The sequence below is a fragment of the Brassica rapa genome, chromosome A02 (assembly GCF_000309985.2).
Source record: "Brassica rapa cultivar Chiifu-401-42 chromosome A02, CAAS_Brap_v3.01, whole genome shotgun sequence".
Taxonomy (NCBI): domain Eukaryota; kingdom Viridiplantae; phylum Streptophyta; class Magnoliopsida; order Brassicales; family Brassicaceae; genus Brassica; species Brassica rapa.
The window spans coordinates 10,522,802-10,546,514 of record NC_024796.2 but is presented as its reverse complement, the minus strand read 5'-3'; the positions used below and the strand labels follow the sequence as shown (position 1 = coordinate 10,546,514).

The 23,713-nt window shown below is 34.1% G+C and overlaps 4 protein-coding genes and 1 non-coding gene across 5 annotated transcripts; 3 read left to right on the top strand and 2 right to left on the bottom strand.

Annotated features, from left to right (window-relative positions):
- Positions 1-147: 147 nt before the first annotated feature.
- On the bottom strand, positions 148-5,310 carry LOC103852524. The gene is made up of 5 exons (XR_629944.3): positions 3,433-5,310; positions 2,831-2,920; positions 2,410-2,487; positions 2,198-2,280; positions 148-2,006 (listed from the first exon to the last, which is right to left on the bottom strand). It is a non-coding gene; the product is annotated as an uncharacterized LOC103852524 (transcript).
- Positions 5,311-7,172: 1,862 nt separating this feature from the next.
- On the top strand, positions 7,173-11,296 carry LOC103852523 (protein CROWDED NUCLEI 3). Its single transcript, XM_009129420.3, has 8 exons — positions 7,173-7,620; positions 7,708-7,917; positions 7,993-8,246; positions 8,326-8,596; positions 8,670-8,753; positions 8,996-10,470; positions 10,546-10,732; positions 10,879-11,296. The coding sequence occupies exons 1-8, from the start codon at positions 7,393-7,395 to the stop codon at positions 11,104-11,106; spliced, it is 2,937 nt and encodes a 978-aa protein (XP_009127668.1). The 5' UTR covers positions 7,173-7,392; the 3' UTR covers positions 11,107-11,296.
- A 1,287-nt stretch (positions 11,297-12,583) lies between these two features.
- On the top strand, positions 12,584-16,193 carry LOC103852522 (protein IDA-like). Its single transcript, XM_009129419.2, has 2 exons — positions 12,584-14,577; positions 15,468-16,193. The coding sequence occupies exon 1, from the start codon at positions 14,174-14,176 to the stop codon at positions 14,393-14,395; it is 222 nt and encodes a 73-aa protein (XP_009127667.1). The 5' UTR covers positions 12,584-14,173; the 3' UTR covers positions 14,396-14,577; positions 15,468-16,193.
- Positions 16,194-18,536: 2,343 nt separating this feature from the next.
- On the bottom strand, positions 18,537-19,507 carry LOC103852520 (nudix hydrolase 1). Its single transcript, XM_009129418.3, has 2 exons — positions 19,081-19,507; positions 18,537-19,006 (listed from the first exon to the last, which is right to left on the bottom strand). The coding sequence occupies exons 1-2, from the start codon at positions 19,298-19,300 to the stop codon at positions 18,711-18,713; spliced, it is 516 nt and encodes a 171-aa protein (XP_009127666.1). The 5' UTR covers positions 19,301-19,507; the 3' UTR covers positions 18,537-18,710.
- Positions 19,508-20,494: 987 nt separating this feature from the next.
- Positions 20,495-23,713, top strand: LOC117131941. Its single transcript, XM_033285178.1, has 5 exons — positions 20,495-21,346; positions 21,419-22,123; positions 22,393-22,778; positions 22,857-22,938; positions 23,021-23,713. The coding sequence occupies exons 1-5, from the start codon at positions 20,495-20,497 to the stop codon at positions 23,711-23,713; spliced, it is 2,718 nt and encodes a 905-aa protein (XP_033141069.1).

Here is a 23,713-nt window from a genome sequence, read left to right as displayed (position 1 = left end):
GTGATCGAGGAGTCTGTCCGTGACGTCCCCCATATTTCTCCTTGCCAGATGGAGTAAACATATCTTTGTCAGTTGATCAAAATATTTCTACGGGCGGGATATATTTTACTTGTGATCTAAATAATTATTTTTTGTATAATTTTGTGGTTTGTATTTTGGGTTTGCATTTGCAAGAGATGTGTATTGTATTTTAAAAAAAAATCGGTGGGTTTTGAAGCGAGTACATCTGGTTGGACCTTATGAAAATTGGAATGTAAAGTTCTTATAGTGATTTGATGTATTACCCTAGATATGTTAAAACCGTTGGGTTCCACCTTTTTTGTAAGGTGTTATTAACTTGGTTCGTGAATCGTGTTGGAGGCTTCTTGTACTGGAAAATAAGGTTGTTGTATGTATCTGTAAATTGTTTTGGTTCGGGTGGTGTGAGTATTTACTTGATAGTTAAGAAATCTTCGAGTTTTTAACTTCTGATACCATATTTGTGAGATTTTTACTAACAATCTTACATATGTTTGTAGTTGTGGTTAATTTGTAGGGATGTTTATTCTGGATTTCGGGTTTTAGGTATTTTGATTATAAAAAGTAGTAACCATAATAAAACCATATCTACTTTGTTTTGATTAGGTTTACATATTGCCGATATTCGGTCTATCAGTTTAATATAAGAAAAACGATAAGCATATTTTCTTTTGTAATATTTTATGTATTAGATATCAGTTTTACTAAAACATAAAGATATTCTTATATTCTAACTTTTAAGTAGAACATGTTTTCTGTTTTCTTCTACTATTAAAATAATTAGTAAACATATAAAACTAATATCAAAAATAAAGCTCATGAATTAAAATTAATAATTTCATAATATTATTAAATAGATAAATATTAGCACAAATTTTTGTCAAGAAAAAAAAAATTTACTTAATTTGATAAAAGTGAAAAAAAAAATTTCAAACTTAAAATAAAATATAAAATTGCGTAAATCAACATTCTAAATATGAAGAATTGAAGATCATATCAAAAAAAAATATTATTAATTATATTATATAATTTACATGTTGTTATACTACTATATTTAATAAATTGGTTTATGCAGTTAGAGTCGGTTTGATCGGTTTATATCCTAAATCATATTCATATACAGTTGTTGCTTAAAAATAACATTCATTCGTTTTATTTGATATTACCAAATATAACCACTTTATGTATTTCGGTTTGATCCCATTTTAATTGGTTCGGTTTTACCGTATTGAATATCCTTATAATAGGTGTACTATTTAATAAGGTATTTGTGAAGAGACTCGTAAGTTAAAATTTTAAAAGCAAAGCATGCAATTTGTGGTAGAACAAAGTTATTATAGTAACGTAAAAACTTGAATGAGAGCTTGGTAAATCAAGTTTCATGAAGAAGAAGCAGGTTGCATGGACATGGCCGGATGAGAAAAAGAAATGGATGAATTTCTCGATCTACTTGTAGTGAAAACATTTGGTACGTATTTAACAGTTTCAAAACCTGTTCATTTTGTTTTCACCTTCGAGACACATTAATAAAACATGTTTTCTAATTCATCTATATAGAAATGTAATGCATATATGTTTATGCTGATTCAAAGAACTTATCAAAGACTACATCTAGCATCGACAAAGCATCAAATAACTTCTGCTGCTCTTGTAGAATGTGTAGCACGTCCTCTTGGCTCATTCTCAGTCGAGCCGCTTCTCTCTCTGCAGCCTGACACTCTGCGCTCTCTCGGGCTTCTTCTTCTTATTCTTCTACACGCTTCCTCTCTGCCTCACCAGCCTCCCACTCTTCCTGTTTCTGTATCTCTCTCCTTGTACGCAGCACTATTAATCACCTCTTTCTCCTTCAAAGCTTTATGCTTCTCCTTCTTCTTCTCCTTCTGCTTTCCAAACTCTGGTTTTGCTTCTCTTTTCCTCTCTACCTCAGGCTCCTTCCCAACCCTCTCATCCTCCTGAGCCGCAGCTTCATCACCCTCCCGAATCATGATCTGAACATTGAAAAAAATATGAAGAGGGCATCAACCCCTGGTCCTTTTTCAAAGGATGAAGAAGTTGCAGCTTAATATAGTTTTTGTTGGATACTACACTGAAGCATATTTGTGATTTTTTCTGTGATTCAAATCTATGCCTTATAAAACACAACTGATATAACTTTTCTATTGATTCATTAAGACCATACCTTTCCCATCTCCAGAAGTACAGCATGGCGATTTGTGATCTAAGAAATTTCTTCATCCTCCATCTCCATGACTGTGATCATGACTGAATTCGATGTGGTCATGGAAGAATTGATTTATTATATCGACTCTTTTTTTATTTATTTAACAATATAAATTTATATGTCTAAGACTTCAACATAGAGACCATTCAAAAGCTTCTATTTAATTTTACCTCAAGCCAAACTGAAGTTGTTTCAGTACCAGTGAATAGGTATTGCCCAACAAACATAGCTTCTCCTTTCTTCACTGCCTGAAAACATCAAACATGAAGAGTGGAAAACATCAACAAAGATAAGCAAACTCACTAAACCATTGATTAGACATATGATATCATCTCATTCTCATATTAAACGAACATTGGAAAGACCATTAAATAATAGGAAAGACTATAGGATAGGCTTCTTTTTGATCTTGATTAAGTGTCAAAGCCACAAGTCCATCCACTTTAAGACTAATAGCTTTCTCAGGATTGTTCAAAAATTAGCAGCACTAAGAGTGAGTTTGAATCCAATTTCTTAGCTGAATCACTAACTGGAATACAGTTTGTATGAATCTCAGTAAAGCTCTATGTGAAGACGTTTTCAGTGATTTACCTCCTGAAAATATCTGAAAGCTCTTGTTGATCGCAGTTGCTATCGTGTTTGTAGACATACTCGTGCAGCATTTTCTGTTGGAGTAAAAACCTGAGCAATGAAGATACCAAAAGGCTCAAGTATAATGTATGAATTATTGAACATGTATAAGTCGTGAAAACAACGTTTTTTAAGAGTGTAGGTAATATGGCTGCCTGAATGATTTGTATAAGAATCAGCCAGAAAACTGGTAAACTTTTTAAACAGGTTTGTTCATAAAACATGGATAATAGAAGACACATCTCTTATTGTAATGATGAATTTAAGGGATAGGGACTTATTTATATATATTCGAAGATTCCCACAAAAGGTCAAAGGAAGTAATGGAGATCGAGAGAGGAGTGGAGAGCTGATTTTAGTGAATACGTTGAAGATGACGCTAACAATTATGAAGTGGAAACAAATGTGTTGACAAAATCAATTTTGAGAAGACAGAGATATCAAAGAGTGTTAGACGATGACTATCTATATTACAGAGAAGTGTTAGCTGTTATTATTCTAAACATAAGTTTTTTTTAGATAATCACAAAATGGAAGATGGTGTTCTAGGGATGCATGATTACCTTTTTATAGGTGGATAAACAACGCCTAGAACATGGATAAGTATCCCTTGATTTGCGTTGATTGAGTTAAGGTGTTTATTAAAGACGATCAATCAAGACTCTCGTAACGTTTCAGCGGATATGAATTAAAGACGAAGCGACGTTATGGAAGCACCACAAAAAATCTTCACAATGATTCGTCTAACTGGATATGTTTGTATCACCAATGTTGGTTTAGCCGACAGATCGACGAAGAAGATAATACCCTAATCTTAGATAATGCCCTTGTCAATAGAACTGTTTTGTTATTGGGCTGGACACTTGACATTCTGTTAATCAAAAATAGCCCAGTAAACCCATCAAAAATAAGAAAAGAAAAAGCAAAACACGTTAAAGCCCACATCAATTATATCATTACTTAAATGAAACGGTGTGTTTCGGTTGAATGGACAGGTGTCGTCACTACAGAGCACGAATTTCTGATGTGGAATCCTATGTGGAGGCACCAGGAGAGATTAAACTCTATTTTATAATAATAGATAGATATATATATATCTTAGAAGAAATCAGACAAGTTTATCGTGACATTTGTCCAGAACAAGAGACCATCTGTCTGTGTAATGTGGACCAAGAAGAGAGGCCGTTAGCTTTTTTTTTTTTTTTTTTGAAACACAAACTTATATTAATGCATAGCAAGAGTTAGGGTGCTAGCCATAAAGGCTTCTTCCTCAACCAGACATTGTTTAGCTAACTTATCAGCAATATTGTTCTTTTCTCTTGATATCCAAACGAAGGAAATTTCATCAAAATAAATAGATAAATTGCAGACATCCGAAAAAATCCCATACAGCTCCGGTGGGATCTCCTTTGAGGTGAGGGCTTTGATCAGTTGGGAAGAGTCAGATTCGCATCGCAGCCGTTTGAGTCCCAGGTCCTTGCATCTCTCCAGTGCCTCTCTCATTGGCCGTTAGCATCTTCTATCTAAGTAAATCTTAACTGAAAAGGAATTTAATTAACTGGATCAAGCCTTAAACTAAAATTTAATGTTCGCGCTGATCAATGGTATATTTATATTACGTCTATTTTTTTTTAAAAATGGTCAAGGTTCATCTATTTAAAAATAAATACATACTATAGATTACGAGAGACGAGAGATAATAGTTAAAGTCACTTGTGGTTGTGGTACCGTATATCCTCCAAAGCTTGCATAAGAAACTGTCTATTCGAACCTGATGAAAATAGTTTATCAAGTCATTTACTCCTTTTTCTATAAGTTTCATATTTGAAGAGTCATTTATACACGCTCCTTTATCTAGTCTCCTTAGTTGACTTTGATGAGATAGTTAAGAGTTTATCTTTCCAGAGCTAGGTACATGCCGAGTTACCATATCTTTAAGCAGATAGATAATCTACTTGTGTATCTGACATGATTAACATAATAAAAATATTAAAATATATCTACACAGTTTTAAAATTTAAGTGTTCAATTCGGTAAAACGTACCAAAATAGATAAAATTGTTTAGATTTGGTAGTACTAAATAAACTGAATGGATGTTATTTTTAAGTAACCGCAATGTATGGATATGCTTCGGTATATAAACCGATCAAACCGACTAAACTGAAGATACCGATTAATTAAAAATATCTGTATACATATATAAAAATTATTTAATAAAATAAATAATATATAATTTTTTTTAATTATGTATATATTATTAATATGATCAAAAAAATATGCATAATTTATTTATTAATATGATATTCATAATTAAATCATCTAACTTAATAATTTACTATTTTGTTTTTAGTTAAAAAGGTTATTTATTGTTTTCATTTTCATCAAATTAAATCAAACATAATTTTTATTTTTATTGATAACTATTTGTGCTAACATCCCCTATATATTATTTGAGAAGCATTGCAACTTTTTTTTGTAGCCATGTGTCATCACTAGAATGATTCTTAGTATCCTTAGAGAAATAGGTTGGTCCATCTAAATATATAATAAACTTTTTATTAAACCATAATAAATACATTATTAATGTGCTTCATTATTTCCTTAAATAAGATTACGAAATTGCCTAATGTGGCTAAAGTATATATGACAATTAATGATTTTGAATAATAAAGATTTGATAAAAATAAGTGTGTATTATAATTATATTTGTTTAATTTTAAGCTATTAAAATAAATTAAACAATCATAGTAACCATATAATAAAAATTAAAAAAATTATATATATATATATATTATATTTTGAATTTTTAAAAACGAGTATAAATTACTAAATCTGTTAAAAGTTTCATATTCAAATTTTGTGATCTATGATTTAAAACTTTTGTTATGACATGATACAAATAATTAAAAAATAATATAAGTTGAAAGTCTCATTTAATAAGTATCAAAAATAAAAGATATATAAATATATGTATCATTTTAAATTAAACTATATGCCATATAAAAATACATAAATATCTTAATTTTGAAATTTACTTTGAACATTTTTTTGATAAAAATTTTGAAAAAATATTGACAACTTAATTTTTTTAAATATTATAAATTACTTAAATCATTAATCCCACAGTGAAAATTTTGTTATCACTAATTTAGACTTTTTACTATAACAGATACAAATGACAAAAAAATGAGCAAAAAACATCATCTAATAAATGTTAATATTAAAATATACCACATATATGTTACTATCATTTAAATTTAATTATATATCTTATCAAATAGAATTTTTTTTTGATTTATAAAATTTATTTATATGTTTGCACCAATTTAATTATATAAGTGGTAGATAATGACTTTTTAATTATTCAATATATATTTATTATTTTATAATATGTTATAAACATATAATATATAAAATAATTTATATATATAATGTTCATCCCGCGCAAAGCGCGGGTCTTAACCTAGTATAGTTATATAATAATACTGTGATATACCAAACCAAACCAAATTAATATTCTAATATAGTAGTTATTTTATAAACTAATATACAAAAAACCAAAAAACCGAACCAACCGGACTGAACATGCCTATTTCAAATGAACTTTCATATATATATTAGTCGGTAAAATTAATATGGGGGAAAGTAGTAATACATGGGCTTTGATTGGTAACTTTTCTGAATGGCGGAATGATTTATGAAATGCGATTCTGTAAGTATTTTACCAATCAACAAAATATTGCGGAATGAAAAAGTGATTTTTAGTAGATTATGGAGAAAATAAATTACAAAATCAACACTTTCATATTATTAAATTATATGCTAATACTATCTTAAAATTTAAAATACATAACAATAATTTTTTAAATGATAAATATTATGTTGTAAATAAAGTTATAATGTAATTTGTATATTATTAAATGTCAATCTATTATTAAAATGTATTGAAAGATAAACTAGATATTTATAGTAAGAACTAAAATATTTTTAAATAAAATTTAGTTATTAATTTTTACATTATATAATAATTAATTTAATTATTGATATTTGTTTTTTATTATAACAAATTGAATACAATATAAAATTGCTTGATTAGTTTAATATTATTCCGTAAATTTTAATTTTTTTTGTGGATTAATTAATTTTTCTGTAGCTTAAAACTATTTTTTCGTGATTTTGCAGAGCCAGCCAATGTATGTTAGATACCGAGCCGTAAAAGCAAAGTTGGGGCAGTTGAGATAGAAAAAGGAAACAAAAGCCCATATAGGCCCATGAAAAAATATCAACGAGAAATCGTCGTTTTGCTAAGGTGCAAGTGGAAGGAAGGAAGGCACCGAAAGAGTTCGAGTTGGATCCGAAGAGAAGAGAAGAGAAGTACTACTCTTCACTTAACTGCTTCCACGACGGCGCGTGAACCAACTCTCATCTATCACTTGTTGGGCTGTACGCTTCGCTTCGATTCGCGTGTAAATGTTCACCACTCCGTCGAAGTGCGAATTTTCAAATTCTTGATTTCACAGAAATGTTCACCCCCCAGAGGAATCAGTTCCCGGCGACCGACCGGAAGGGAAAGGCCGTAGCTTTCGCCGACGAAATCACCACCCCTTCTCCGCCAATGAGCCGATTCGGATCCCTCTCCGCGGTGGATGATTGGAGGAGGTTCAAAGAGGTGGGCTTGCTCGACGAGGCCTCCTTAGAAAGGAAAGACATTGATGCCCTTATCGAGAAGAACCTCAAGCTCGAAAAGGAGGTACCTTTTTATTTAGAAACTACTAATTAAGGAACGAACTTATGGTTATTATTGCTGATTAATGATGAATCTTTTTTTTGTTGTAAGCTGTTTGATTACCAACATAACATGGGGCTACTGCTTATTGAGAAGAAGAAGTGGACTTCGAGAAATGAAGAGCTTCAGCAAGCGTTTGATGAAGTTAATGAGATTCTTAAACGTGAAAGGACCTCTAGTTTGATTGCTTTGAGTGAGTCTGAGAAGAGAGAAGAGAATCTTAGGAGAGCTTTGATCTCCGAGAAGCAGTTTGTAGCTGAGGTATCTTTGTGTGTGTTTATGGCTTTTTCTTTGTGTTTTGATGTTTTATAAGATGTTTCTTGTTTTTTTTTTCAGCTTGAAAGGGATTTGAAGTACTTGCAACAAGAACATACTGAGGTGAAGTCTACTTCTGAGGCGAAGTTAGCTGAAGCAAACGCTTTGGTTATGGGTATTAAGGAGAAAGCTTTAGAGGTGGATAAGGAGAGGGCAGTTGCTGAAGAGAAGCTCTCTGTGATTAGTAGAAAGAGTTCTGAGTTGGAGAGGAAGCTTAAAGATGTGGAGACTCGCGAAAAGGTGCTCCAAAGGGAGCGTCTTTCTCTTGCTACGGAGTATGAAATATTGTATTTACTTGTTAGTTGGTGTTGGTAGTTTTGGCCTCATGCTATCTCTTTTGCTCATGTGTCTTAGACGAGAAGCGCATGAGGCAGTGTTCTACAAGCAGAGAGAAGACCTTCAGGAATGGGAGAAGAAGCTAACGGTAGAAGAAGATAGGCTGTCCGAAGTTAAAAGAAGCATTAACCATACAGAGGAAAGAAGTATTGAAAGTGAAAGAGCTATCAAGAAGAAAGAGAAGAGCCTCGAAGAGATGCAGCGAAAGATTGATACTGCTAAGTCAGAATTAAAAGAGAGAGAAGAATCTGTAAACAAGATGTTAAATGACCTTTCTATGAAGGAAAAAGTGAGTTTTCTCGTTGCAATTATTTTTCTCTTCCTCCATTTTGTCTATATATATCAACTGGTTGTTGTTTCAGGACTTTGAGGCCATGAAGACTAAGGTTGATATGAAGGAGAAGGAGCTCCATGAGATTGAGGAGAAGCTTGTTGTGAGGGAGCAGGTCAGCCTCTCAACTTGCCTGAAACTTTCTTCTATTTCTTAACTTTCCTGAAGCTTTCTTAGAGTAGTAGCTTGAGGAGAAGCTTATTGATGCTACTGAAATTAATAACTGACTGGAACAACTTACATGTTTTAAGTAAAATTAGAGTTTGTATACGGAGTTACAGGTTACATTGTTGCTACGTGCCAAAATGTATAGTATGATCCATAGAGAAGTGACACGTTGATTAAATTTTTGAACAGATGGAGATAGGGAAGCTCCTTGAAGATCAGAAGGGTGTTCTAGATTCCAGAATGCAGGAGTTTGAAACGGAGCTCGAACAGAGGAGGATATCCCTTGATGAAGAACTTGAGAAAAAGAGAGGTGAAATCGAGAAGCTGCAAGTTGAGATCGGCCTCAAGGAAGAGCAGTTAGGGAAGAGAGAGGCAGCTTTAGAAAAAATGGAAGAGAGAATGAAGGAGAAAGAGAAGGATCTTGAAGCAAGGCTGGAAGCTGTGAAGGAAAAAGAAGAAGCTCTAAAAACCGAAGAGAAAAAGCTGCATGTGGAAAACGAGCGATTGCTCGAAGATAAGGAAAGTCTGCGTAAACTCAAAGATGAGATTGAAGAGATCGGAGCCGAGACAACGAAGCAGGAGTCAAGGATTCGTGAAGAATGCGAAAGCCTCAGGATTACAAAAGAAGAGAGACTCGAGTTTATAAGGCAGCAGTCTGAACTAAAGCAGCAGATAGATAGGGTTAAGCAAGAGGGTGAGCTGCTCTTGAAGGAACGCGAAGAACTGAAACAAGACAAGGGAAGATTCGAGAAAGAGTGGGAAGCCTTGGATGAGAAGAAGGCTGATATAGCTAGAGAGCAAAAGGAAGTTGCTGAAGAAAAGGAGAAGTTAAGAAGTTTGCAAATATCAAGGGTGTTGGATGATGTCAAAATGAAGAAAGAATCACTTGAAGGCAAAGTGACGATCAATGAAAACATCAGTTGCGCAAAGAAGCTGGCTCTGAAAGAGATGGAAGAACTGGAATACGAGAAGCTTGCTCTAAAGAAGGAAAGAGACGAAATATCTGTGGAAAAGAAGCAGTTGAAGAAACTTCATGATGAGTTATATAAGGACGTGGCTGATGTAGATGCACTTAGAAACTCTTTGAAGGAGCAACGAGATGATCTGTATCGTTCAAAGGATCGCTTCGCAGTATTGCTGAAGAAAGTTGACCTCTGCAGTACCTGTAGAATACCATTCCACAAGTTTATAAACTCTGAACGAGTACCTGATGCTGAAGATGGCAATGATAGAAAGAGTACATCTTTTATTGGGAAACTCGCTTCGGCTATGGCTCCAGAATCTTCGCTACCTGATGATTCTGTGGATACAGCGGCAGGCAATGATCATGAACCATCTGCTAGTTTCTCAGAAAGTAAAGGTGCTGAAGTTTCGCTGCAATCAGAGATAAAGAGTGATAAACCTAGACGTGGTAGAGGTAGGGGTAAGTCTGTCAGAGGAAGATCGCAAGCAACTAGTGATTCAAAACCATCTGATGTGAAAGTTCCAAGGAAGCGACAACGAGAACAGGGTTCGAGAATCACAGAAAGTGAACAAGCGGATGGTGATAGCGATGAAGGTGTAGACAGCGTCACAACTGGTGGACGTAAGAAGAAAAGACAGACGGCTGTTCCCGTCTCGCTGGCACCTGCGCAAAGCCGATATCATCTCAGGAGACATAGAAAGTAAGCTCCCGCTTCTTTTCTAATTGGAAACTTGGTACTTATGAAACTTATATACGTGTGGAATATCGTTTTCAGTGTAGGAACAGAAGAGGATAAAGCACAAGAATCAGCAGGTGTCGTGGAGAAACAAGAGAATGTCAATGGTGATATCAGAACAGTGCCAAGTCCCAAGGATAATCTTACTCCACCGCAAGGTGAGAATAGGGAAAACGGAAAAGCTGAAACATTAGTGGAGGCTGTAACACAGAAGGAGATTGTTAAGGTATGATCTTCTGAAACATCAGACTAGATCATCTCCATTACTTTAGTTTTTTTTTCCAGCATGTGCAGATGTTCTTTCTTTCTGTCTGAAGGGGAACATGTGGGTATGTTAATTTTACTTGATTCTGAGAAATGGTTTTTATACAGGTTGAAGCAGAGGCTGAGTTCAAAGATAAAAGTACTGGAAAGAGACCAGTCCAAGAGGATCCACAGTTAGAAGCAGGAGGCAGCGGTGAAGGAAAAGATCATGGTGGTGAAGAGGATGATGGGACTTTCAGCATCATCCAAGAGGAGAACGAAGAAGAAGATGCAGAAACAGAACACCCAGGGGAGGCTTCCATAGGAAAGAAGATTTGGGTATTTTTCACAACCTAATCTCATTTTCTCACTCTCAAAGACAAAACGATCCCACAAGTTAGGAATTTTTCAGAGAGGAAAAAACATCTTGTTATGTGTTGTTGATTTTTAAACTTTACTTTCTTTTTCAAGCAAGTGAAACAAAAGGGAAGTGTGTACTCTTTGAAACTAAGGGCTTTGTTGGAAATGCAAGCATTTGATTCTAATATGCTTTCTCCATACGCCCTATCCCAAAGGTAATGCTGGTGTTCAAGAAAACCAGACGAGATTCAATGGTAAGAAAAAAAGTATCACTGCTGAAACGTTGTCCCATTGATATCGGATCTAAGCATTGACATAAAGCGTTGGAGGATTGAAGTCACTGCTAAAACTCGATGTTAGTAAAAATTACTTGGAATGAAAGTTAGCTGAAGTGCTACAGAGCCTACAGAGAGTCATTAAAGAATCTGACTCTTTTGGATCCTAGGAAAAACAGATTCTCTGATGGGTTGACCACCACAGATATTCAAGAAATGAGTTCCTTGGCTGAACTGGTTTTGGTGGGTTTTAATCTTTCCAACACAGAGATTCCTTGGTCAATCTTGGAGGTCAAGAAACTGAGGTTTTTGGGTTTGAGCAACAACAATCTCAGAGGCAAATTATTTCCTCAAATGAAAACCGAAATGCTCTATGTCAATGGAAATAATATCATCAGTGAGAGAGAAGAGGGTTCTCTAAGAAGTTCTATGATGTGTGGGAAGAAGGCTTGGTGTTTGGGGAAACCATGATCTGTGTTTCCTTGGAGATGAAATCAAGAACCCTCGTCAGTACATGTTCCTTTTGAAGTGAACCAGTGGAAGAGAATAAAGGTGGTGACTTTGGCTTAAGACAGATATCAAACCCCCGTTTTCAATCTAAGGGTTGGTGTGGCGAACAGTTATTACTTGGAACGTTACTAAGCTGTGTTTTCTTTTAAGTGTATTTTATCCAACTTTACAGCCAATATCTCTTGCTTTAATTCGTTTTTTTTTTCTATTTCTTTTACCAGCAGTTACAGTAATGCTTTCAAGTGTTACGCATACTGGATTAATGGGTACGTAACGTACCTATAAATAAAAGGAAGAAACTTTATATTTGGAGAATATCGTTTTTTTATGCAGCCACCACAAACGAGAAGACGACTAGTGAAATAAAAGTTGTCCAGACTTATGTATTTTAAATAAAAATTCTTTTGATATCATTTAGTTTTTAGCGGATTCTGTATAAAAAATTAAAAAGATGATATTTCATAAACGTTGTATGACTTTTTGTATTGGGATAACTACAAGTTATATGGAGATAAGATAACTCCTACTTCTAGATAGATAATGATGCTTAGTTTCCTAGTCCTTATCGTAATAGGAAACGTCTATGTATAAATACAGAGCTTGGGTTGTGATAATAGACAAGTTCATTTATTCTATTCAATACTAAACTATTTCATTTTGCGACATGTTTAAAAGTGGGAGGTATGTTTTGAACTTGATTTTATTTTGGCATTTTGTAAAATACAGAGAAAATATCAAGATGAGGAAATTAGGTGGATATACAAATCAAAAATAGAGTAAATGAATCAAATATGTGACTCATGAAGCCACTTGTCAAGTTGTAAAATGTGATTTATAGAGTCAACCCTCAAAACTATTTAAGTTCTCTTAATTTCTCAAAATACCTTCACACGCAAAAGATCTAGTTGGTAGGTATACATTGTTTTTACGTGTTTCTGCATGAATTTTCAGTATCTTTCACACTAGATATATATTCCATATATATCATGAATATATCTCTGTGTTCAAAAGCGCGTATAATTGATTAATTTGGTACATTCGTTTAATAGAACACAATCTTTTTCGTATCATGGTTATCCTACTAAATGTTTATTATTAGTTCCAATCCTTCTAAGATAAGATAGGTATACGTACCCGCTTTCATCCATCCAGTTCGTGTCTAAGTTGAAATCTTATACTTAATTACGTTGACAGGCGGCTCTTAGCAATTAGCATAATAACATAACACGATGAAACAACTAATTTTAAAATGTGTATAATGATCTTTCAATCCATAACTCTTTTCAACCTCATGTTTTTCATGCTTACCTTTTGGTAACTTAAGATTTAAGCTGCTCAATACGTTTTCTTTTGTGTCTGCATGATTATGATCAAGTGGTAGGTGAGATCAGAATGTCCTACAATATACTCTGCTCAAGATTCGAGCCTCCCATAAAACAAAGTGTGATAACCATTTACTTTTTGGCATTAGTCAGTGTGATGACCAATCTATTATATAGCACTAAGCATTTTCCAAAATAAGGCATATAAAGAAATATTTCTTTTCCTAAGAGTTTAGTTCTATTTCCAACTTGCTGACTGTCCTATATCTTATTTTCTACGGATATAACATAACCTTTTTTCAATTGTACACGAAAGTATTTTGTTTTCAAGAGAGCTCAAGTCAAGTATTAATATCATTAGCCCTGGATATCATGAGTTTACAAAACCGAAATCAAAAGATCTTATTCTACTATTCCAGATTCCTATTTCCTACACAACTTATAATGATTACTGTTGTAAGTTGAATATTACAACAACAAACAAACAAACAAAACAACAGTAACGATGTTCATTAAACCATTAATTATTCTTGTCAACGAAGTTGTACGTAATAAAGTATAAAATCTTGAAAAAACGACGGTCCTTTCAAACCAGATTCCCATTTTCTCAAGTATAAAATGGACTTATTTTTATTCCAATAATATATAAAATAAATAAAAGTCGACGGCAGCGACTAAAAAGCTTCAGAAACACACACAAAAGAAGAAAAACTCAACCTTTGAAAATTTCGATAATAAATTAATAAAGGAAAATTCAAAGTCTCATTAGCGTATGGTTCACTCCTCTCTTACCATTCCACTCTTTTCCCCATATTTTCATCACACTTATTTCCCATCAAATACACACACACATGTTTATATATAGACATACACTTCCACATTATACATTTCATTCATTACTTAGAAAAGCTAGTGAAATTCAAGAAAACAAAAAGAGAGGAAAACATTCATTACCAAATGGCTCCGTGTCGTACGATGGTTTTGCTCTGTCTTGTTCTGTTTCTGGCGGCGAGTACTACCTCTACAAGAATTGGAGTCACCACCATGGAGATGAAGAATAAGAAGAGCTTAGGGTTTAAACACAGCTATATTTTTGGTTACTTGCCCAAAGGAGTTTCCATTCCTCCTTCTGCTCCTTCTAATAGACATAACTCTCTTGTTGACTCCCTTCCTCATTGATTTCATTTTGTATGCTTCTATGTATTTTTTGTATGTTAATTTTGTAGATTAGAGACATACAGGATTAAACTCTTTGTATATACTTTCATACTATTGATTTTTTTTTTCAGATGTTTACTGGACTAGTCTATGTATTAAACTCATGATGGCCATATAAAGATCAAGAAATTCAATTAACTTGTGTAAGCCTTTGTTCTAATTTATATGCATCACCCATCAGCCGCTTAATCAAAACATGTTAGTATCAATATTTGCCATGTTCTTTAATTATGTCTAATAAGTTGATTATTGAAGTTTTCAACTTTCAGTCTTCAACTTTCAGTCTTCAATTATTGACCGAACAAATTGAAAAATATCTACAGATTGAAAAACAAATGATGGTTTAGTGACTTTAGTCTTTGAGAAGAGAAGTCAATCTACTAAAGTTTTCAAGATATACATAATAATTACATACCAAATACACTTTGTCTTGTACCATGTGTCTTTCTATTAAGAAGACATGCTTAATAAATGCACACCAATTATTACCATACCAAACTCACCAAGCATTGTCAAAAATTTGTCAAAGTAGTGGAATCAAACATAGATAAATAAAAACCACAACACATAGAACAAACAAGTGGTGCAATAAAAAAAAATAGTTCTGGAATCAAACATAGATAAATCAAATACACAAGACAGAGAACAAACATGTTGTCCAATAAAAGTTGTAGTAGTGAAATCAAACATAGATATATAAAATCTACAACACATAGAACAAACATGTTATGCAATACAATTAATCTTTAGTAGTCGAATCAGACAGATAAATAAAATCCACAACAAATAGAACAAACATGTTGTGCAATACAATCTTTAGTAGTTGAATCAAGCATAGTTAAATAAACACACATGTTTTGCAATACAATCTTTAGTAGCGGAATCAAAACATAATTAAATAAAGGGTTAATTTGTTAAATAGCCAATTTTGGAGGCAAAATAAAAAATATAGCTATGATTTTGACATTATTAAGTCACTAACAATTTTTTCCAAGTTTCATCCGGTTTTATCCTTTTTCATAACAAGTTGCAGGTGAAAGAAGAAATAAGTGATAACATTGATGGTGAAAAATATGTGGACCTAAAAAATCAAGACTATAATTGGTAAGAAAATCAACAATGCTCAACAATGGAGGATGGATGGTGGTGGTTACCGCAATGGCAGTGGACGGAAGATGTGGTGGTGATGGTTACAACGACGGTGTGAAAACTATGGTGGTACTGGTTGTGGAGAATGAAGCGGTCGTGGATACATGAAAAAGATGATCTTTTATGATAAGGATTACTGTGGTTGTGGTGGTGCTCGTGGTAATCACCGACATAATTTATGTGGTTGAAGAAAGAGACATTATAAATAGAATGGAACATATCAAATAGTCTAGTACATATTGTTTAAATTTTGAAATGTATATGATTGCAATGAAAGAAGCAATGTTTACCTCAACGTTAACTCAAACCTTCTATAAACTAAACCCAAAACACTAATCACTAAAACCTAAAAGGAAATATAAACCCTAACTCAAATATCAAAATATGCACATAGTACATAATATTAAGTAGTATCAAAATAGAATAGTAACAAACAAAATAACATAGTTCATATTGTTCAAATTTCAAAATGTCTATGATTACATGGAAAAAAGTAATGCTTATCCCAACGTCAACCCAAACCTCTCATAAACTAAACCTAAAACACTAATCATTAAACCCTAAAAGAAAATATAAACCCTAACCCAAATATCAATGGTATGGAACAAACTGAATGGTATGGAATAGCAAATAGAATAGTATGATGGATTTCGTGGCGGTGATCATGTTGGATGTGTGGTGAAGTGGGGGGTTATGGAGAAAACAGTTGGCTGTAGATTTCAAAAGCGGAGACGACATATCTAGCATAGATTTTGGATTTGGAGATGGTTGTGATAGCTATATAATTGGAAATGATCATATTATAATCCTACTATATAAAAGGGACTAAATTCAAGGCTTTTGGGAGTATCCACCTCAGCCAAAATATTCTCAACCAAAAAGAATTATAAATAAATATCATTTAGAAGATAATTAACTAACATGCGACTTTTGATATTTTTAAAAATTTTAAATTTGTAACTGCTAATTTATTAATAGAATCATATATCTATATTGAATTATGTTCTATTTTTAATCGTTAGACTTCAAGGGTAATAAATTATTAATTTATAATATATATAGTTTATAATTTTATATTGTAGTTATAAATAAAGAAAAAATATCCGGGGAAGGTGAAGAAGTTCATGTAAAATTATGTAAATAAAATGGTAAAATAGTGAGTATGATGAGGTGAATCTAAGAAAATTTGTTGTACAAATTATGGTGCTTTCTTCGTCCACTATAATGATTTAAAATAAAATATATGTTCACATAAATAAGTCAATATTTGTTGTTTTTTTTTGGTAAGATGTTAAACAACTTATTACAGTAAGGAAACAAAAACAACCAACAACAACTTAAGGTAAAAAATGCCTTAAGAAGGTCTTATACAAGAAAGATAAAAAGAAGTAGAGAAGAGGAGAAAGAAGAACTTGCCAGGTAAGAGAGGAGACGATCACACATCATACGGTCGAGAGAGGCAAGGATGACTGATGAAGGTGAGGAGACAGCTATGACCACACGAGCATTACGCTCTTTCCACAGCAGGTAGATGGCAGACTGAAAGTAGAGCTTGATGAGTGGAGTAGCATGTGCATCTGCGTTGACGCGAGGTTGATTGATCCAGGCTGCAACAGAGTGTAGATCAGCCGGAGGAGAAATCCAAACTTCAGCAGCAAAAGGCTCCTATATCAAGCGAGAGAAAGAGCACTCAAATAAGAGATGATAGTGAGTCTCTATTTCCAGATTACAAAGGACGCACGTTCCTGGGACATTTAATCCTCAACGCCTCAAGCGATTCTTGGTTGGCAGTCTTCTCCGCAAAGCCAACCATGATATAAACGCATTACGTTGAATATGTTCCTTGAACCAAACAGTCTTGTGCCAATATTTATAGTTGATAGTGTTTATATTCTTTTCTGACATTAGTATCCATATTTTTTAGTAAACTGATCCAAAGAGATTAGTTTGTGGAGCTAACCAAACGAGGATTATAGTGTTTACTTTGGAAAAAATAAAAGGTTGAATGATAGATGGCGTGCATGCTTTTTCACATGGAAATTTGCACATATATTAAAATTGTAACATTTGAATCATAGAGAAAATATAGTGTATATGACTGAAGTTGGTCCATTCCAAAACTAAATATGGCTAAAATTCTTCTTTGTCAAAATGCATAGATGTGAATCTTATATGAATAGAGTTTTCCATTGCTTATAGCAGTGTAATATACTCTGTGGGTAAAGGAGAAAAATGTTATATAAGTGAAAACAAAAATTATGATTTTTTTTCTTGTGTCTACAGGCTCCTCGCAATTTGAAGAAGAAAGAACATATTGTGTGAAAATCTTTGACTCGGTCAAATTTTATCCAATTTTTTATAAAAGTGTTGTTATCTGATTCATGTAATTTTTCAGTGTTGATTTAAAAGCCCAAAAAACCATCTATACTGACTTTTTGATATTTTTTTCTGTGATTTAAATTTAAAAAAAAAGATAAAACTTTCGATAAGTTATGTAAACTCAGAACAAGTATTTAGCTTTAGAAAGCATTTACATGTTTCAAACTTATAATATATACATATATAATGTTTAAAATTATGCATATAAAACCTGTGTAAAATGTGTCTGAATATCTTTCTCTTCTTTAATGTATTAATCGTACTATATATAACATTATTTTAAAATTTCAAAAAATTTATGCCACATACAAAAAATCATCAATAAAAAATATAATTCTCCATCTACAACAAGAAAAATAAAAATTATAAACATATAAATTTAAATTAAAAAAAACTAACATTGGAAAAATAAGAAGTTAATGTAAAAGAAAAAACCGACAAATAATATCATAAATAAAATAAATTTATAAGACACAATCCGCGCGAAGCGCGGAAATAATCTCTAGTGGTGATAAAAGATAAGTGGAGTTGATAATTGAAGAAGAAGGAAAATATTTCTAGGGGCAATATAATATATATTATAAAAATAATGGAGGTACTTTATTTTTTAGTTAGTTACTTAATTATTGTTTTTTTTGTGGCTATACATCCCTATTTCCCTTAAATAAAATCCATTACACAGAAGAAAAAAAAACATGTTATGCAATAGTCTTTAATTCTTTTGGACCAAATGCCCATCTTGCAGAACTTAATCAGAAAAAGGATTGAAACCGCTGTTGACCATTTTCTCAAGCGGCCAAAACAAAGGCGTCGGGAGATTGAACCAGTCGTACCAGTCCCACCCTTCACACTTCTCAGGCTCCATATTCTCCGGGTCCTGATTCGGATCCACAAGCGTCGCACGCATGAACACAGTGACGTAGTGAGATGGCTTCGGAGCTTCCTTGAAGACGTTGTTTGTGACAGTCAAGAGCTTCATCTTCTCTATCTCAAGCCCCGTTTCTTCCATCACTTCTCTCGCTGCGCATCCTTCGAAGCTCTCTCCTGCTCTACAACGAAACAAAGATTAGCTGCGATCTTGCAGAAACGCGACGAGAGAGAGAGAGAGAAAGATGGACCGAATTCGAGGTGACCGCCGGGGAGAGCGAAGGTGGAGTTGCCGATTGATGAGCGGCGCTTCCCTAACAACACCGAGTTTCCTTTGACGACGAAAACCACCACGGCGACTCTCGGCGTCGCTTCTCCTACTGTCTCCATTTTTTTCGGTCTTAGTGGAAACGCTCCTTGTCGCGATTTGCGTTTTAATAATGGCGTTTTGATTTTATTGAGTGAAAACATTCAGGTGAAACGAGGTCGTATGAGGTTTTCAATCAGTTTATGGGCCCAAATGTGTAGTTATGATTGGCTTACACAAGTATCACTGCTTTCTCTTTTGCATGTGACGCCGAAATAGAGCCCAACAAATATTTTCTTACTTTTTTCTGAAACTCTACTGCTCTTGTAAGCCGCCCCTTTTTCAAAAAAAAAAAAAAAAAATTCTGTATTATTCTCTCTTTTTTTCCTCTTAACAAACTCACAATCATTCAAAAAAAAAAAATTATCTTTTAATGTAATATATGTTTCGATCTTTTGATCGATTTTGGTTTCCGTTTGTCGGATTATATTTTTGTTGGGAAAATTGTTTTTTGGGAAATCTGTTTTTTTAGAGCAAAAAAAAGGCAACTATGTCCCTTTAGACTAATATGTACTACTTTATGTTCTATTAGACTAATTTTTTCGAAAATGACAGTAATGCCCTTAAAATTGTAATTTTTTTTAAAAGATAAATAATGAGTTCGACAAGCGGGATCGAACGATCCAGCTTTACAAGTTACAGTGGATCGATCGATCCAGATCATTATTCAGAACAAAAAAACGCGAAATATATACTGATCGACCTGGTCCATTTCACTCGATCGGCGAAGGTCGATTCCTTACAGATCGACCGATCTGTAAGGATAGATCGATCGATCCCGTGCCCAGGAAAGAATCCCAAATCGATTTTTTTGGTTTTGTATGATTATATCCGGGTTGATTCCCACTTGATTTGAACCGACCAAGCATGATTTCAACTCTTTAAGCTCGATTTCTCTGGGACGAAACCCTTAATTTCCCATTCACGAACAAAGGGGGAGAAAATCAAATTCTCACCCAAAGATCATTAACCCTAACTCACTCAATTCTCTGATTTGGACGATTATTTGGCCTAACTCATACGATTTCGTGAGCTTTTTACGAATCTATCACTCTTTAGTTCGTTCTGCAAAGGTATGAAACTCTATCTCTACTTCTTTTTAGAGTTGGAAAATAGAAAGGTAAAAGGTAAATTTTTTGAGTTAGTTAAGATATTTAGGTTTCAATCATGTGTTAAGGTGATGATTAGAGAAGATTTTGTACACAATCATGGCTTAAATCATATTTTTGGGATAGATTTAGGAATTTTAGGTTTTTGTTATTAATAGATATATGTTGTATTGTTTTCAATTTTCAGGTATGGAGTTGGAGTTGCCTAATCGTTTATACGGTGAGGGATTGGAACCTCAGGTTAAGAAGATTAATAACAGCTGTCGACTAAAACTTCTCGAGTTGCTAAAAGAAAAAATGGAACCAGAATTCGAGGAAGTTATGAAAGATCCCATTTTTTCACAGATTATGGTTATCCAGAAGAATGATCTGAAGTTTTCGGCGAGGTTGGTACACTCTTTCTTGTGTAAGGAGTTGATGACAAGCAAGAGACATGAGAAGTGGTTCACTTTCGCTAGGAGACCTCTGCGTTTTGGATTGCAAGAGTATCATGCTGTCACTGGTCTGAAAGTGAAGCGAGAGAATAACAGTGGGTTAGTGACATGGAAAGACGATGATGATTTTTGGAGCAAGCAGATAAAGACAAATGGAAAAATAAATTTGCAGATCATAAAAAAGAAGCATTTGGAAGAGAGCAATACCTGGACTTGGGTTGATAGGGTGAGACTGATATATCTTTGCGTTATTATGGGTGTAGTGATGGGGAAGGATGAGAAGGTGAATATCCCGCATCTGTACATGAAGTTGGCGATGGATTTGGAGAAGCTTCGGAATTACCCATGGGGTCTGTATTCGTTTGATTTCCTTCTGAAGCAAATTGATAAAACAAGGCATAAATTAGAGCAGAAATATGGGTATCTGATGGAAGGATTCTTGTTTGGTTTCCAAATTTGGATAATGGAAGTTGTTCCTGCTTTAGGAGAGATTTGTGGCATAAAAGTCAGTAAAAATTTTACAGGTCCACTGTGTGGTAATTGGAGAGGATGTGCAAAATGTTCTTATGAAGATATCATTGGCGTTGAGAACTTATTCCCAGAAAACGTATGCATACTTTTTTTCAAATTAAAATATTTATTGTCTTGTTCACTTTACTAATGATTTGATTGTTTGTAGGGGATTGTGCATTCATTCATGGAATCCCACATAGATGGAGTGGTCCTTTTGGCAACTGATTTTGTACAGAAGGATGAGAAGAAAGATGAAAGAGTAGATCGCATTTTAGATATGATCAATAGTAAACATGATTGGAATAATCATGTTTGGGGAGTAAAAGAAGCTACGAATTCTGAATTTGAGGAATCTGGCGAAGAGAAAGGAGAGGATCAAACAGTTGATACTGAGAGAGGTGAAAATAGTCATGTTGCAGGGAATGTTGATGGCACAGCTGATGTTTCGGGAAGAAACAAGAGAAAGCATGCAGACCGAGGAGCAGAGTCAAGGAAGAAGAATGTTTTGTGCCACCTAGCTGCTTCATCAAAAGGAAATATTGACACAGATATGAAAAATTTCTTGGAGGATCTGGTACAAGCTTCTTTTACTGCTTTTGGGGAGAAATTCTGTCAGCAGTTCTCGGACAGGTTGGGTAAGATTGAGACTGAGGTTACACAACTCAGGACAGCTTCAGAGAGAACTGAGCAATTTGAGACCGTTGTAACCGACAGATTGGGGAAAATTGAGGCTGAGGTTACACAGCTCAGGACAAGTTTAGTGGTGACTGAATTGGTGGGAAAGAGTGATCAAGCAAGCGGTCCTAGCTTGACCAAAATCAACAGTGGTCCTAACACCAGCAAAAAAGGCACTGCTCCATCAAAGAAAAAGGTAACTACTAAGAGAAAGAGTTAAAAGTTGTTGAAAGCTTGGAACTAGGCGATGGAATGTAGGTCTTTGAAGCTAGGTTTTTAGAACTTGGAATGAGGCGGTAATATGTATTTGAAACTTGTCGTTTATGTAATGACTATATTTAATGTAATATGTATTTGGAAGTTTGTATGTTTATTATGGATTTCGAACTTGGCGTTTATGTCTATTCTCTATTTTGAACATGAAATTTGTATGTGTAATTTGTAATTGTACGTGTTTGTCAACAGGCTGTAAAAAACCAAGAGTTAAAGATTGCTGATTCGTGTGTCAATTTACCTCGTGCAAAAGTTACTCAATCATCAGCTAGTGATCTTCGTATGGGTACACAAGAGTTTTTGGAAAGTTGCATGAAGAACCTTCCATTAGACACATTTGTGAAAGGTTTGAATTCTTCTCAAGCTAAAGTCGAAGATTCATTGGATTGGTTGGAACTTCCAAAATCATTGAAGAAGCCAACAGATTCATTGGAACTTCAAAAATCATTGAAGAAGCCAGCAGTCCGATTAGATGACCGAGATATAGAGATAGACGGCGAAAATTTCCCTGATCGCTGCTTGGTGTTTGTGCATCCTACAGATTTTAAGAAGATGCAGGACTGGCAAGATACACGAACGTATGTTATTCCTTTGTATATATCATTCGGTTGATTTTCTTAATAATTGACATCTCTACCATTGTATTTTGTTTACAGAGCTATACAGATTGGTCCTTCTATGTTAGACGGTGATCTAGCCGGACGTATTATGTCTGCCAGCAGTTGGCTTAAAAACTACGTAAGCATTCGACCGGTTATTTCTATAAAATGTTACCTATTATATTAATGTATACATTACAGATTTGTCTTTGTTTTTGTAGGAAATTGATGCTATAATGTATGTTTTTCGGGAAAGAACAACATTGAAACGATGGAACGTAGACCGTGTTGCTTTCATGACATGCGTCTTCAGCGACCTCATTGCTAAGGATTACCAGAATTTCTGTAAGGGTATTAAGAAATACACTATGGATCCATTACTACTGCAATACGGTAAAGGTGAACTGCCTTCCCATGGAAGAACACGGATGTTGTGGAATGTCGATGTGGATTGGATGTACGTTCCTGTCTGGGTCAATTGCAACCATTGGATTGCTTTATGCATCAGTTTTGTGACTCGGAATATCCAGGTGTTTTACTGCGGGGGTAAAAAAAAAATCAAGGAAGTGGAAGCTTTCGCGCAGCTTATTCCTCGGATTGTCAAGGCCGTGCAGTCATTGACAATACAGAAGCATCTCCACATCACTCCGTACAATGTTTCCTATGTACCTATGAGTGGTCTTAACCGACTTCAATGTCATTGTGGTGTGTACACTATAAAACACATCGAATGCCACGTGCTTGGGTTGGACATATCTATGGTGAGTGATGAGAACATCTGGGGAGCTCGGATAAAGATTATGTGGGATCTATGGGAAGCAGCTAATGATCTAGAACTGATTGAGAGAATGTCAAAGTATGAACCTATTAAGTGTAATAAGCCTGCCGAGTATGTTGAGATTGATGATTTATGA

Bases quoted from the DNA above. Each gene is read 5' to 3' on its own strand.
- LOC103852523 (XM_009129420.3), top strand. From the start codon at position 7,393: ATGTTCACCCCCCAGAGGAATCAGTTCCCGGCGACCGACCGGAAGGGA. The intron at 7,918-7,992 runs GTATCTTTGTGT...TTTTTTTTTCAG, and splicing joins AGAAGCAGTTTGTAGCTGAG to CTTGAAAGGGATTTGAAGTA. The intron at 10,471-10,545 runs GTAAGCTCCCGC...TATCGTTTTCAG, and splicing joins CATCTCAGGAGACATAGAAA to TGTAGGAACAGAAGAGGATA.
- LOC103852522 (XM_009129419.2), top strand. From the start codon at position 14,174: ATGGCTCCGTGTCGTACGATGGTTTTGCTCTGTCTTGTTCTGTTTCTG.
- LOC103852520 (XM_009129418.3), bottom strand. From the start codon at position 19,300: ATGTTTTCACTCAATAAAATCAAAACGCCATTATTAAAACGCAAATCG. The intron at 19,007-19,080 runs GTCCATCTTTCT...GTTGTAGAGCAG, and splicing joins CGGCGGTCACCTCGAATTCG to GAGAGAGCTTCGAAGGATGC.
- LOC117131941 (XM_033285178.1), top strand. From the start codon at position 20,495: ATGGAGTTGGAGTTGCCTAATCGTTTATACGGTGAGGGATTGGAACCT. The intron at 22,124-22,392 runs GTAACTACTAAG...GTTTGTCAACAG, and splicing joins CTGCTCCATCAAAGAAAAAG to GCTGTAAAAAACCAAGAGTT. The intron at 22,779-22,856 runs GTATGTTATTCC...TTTTGTTTACAG, and splicing joins GACTGGCAAGATACACGAAC to AGCTATACAGATTGGTCCTT.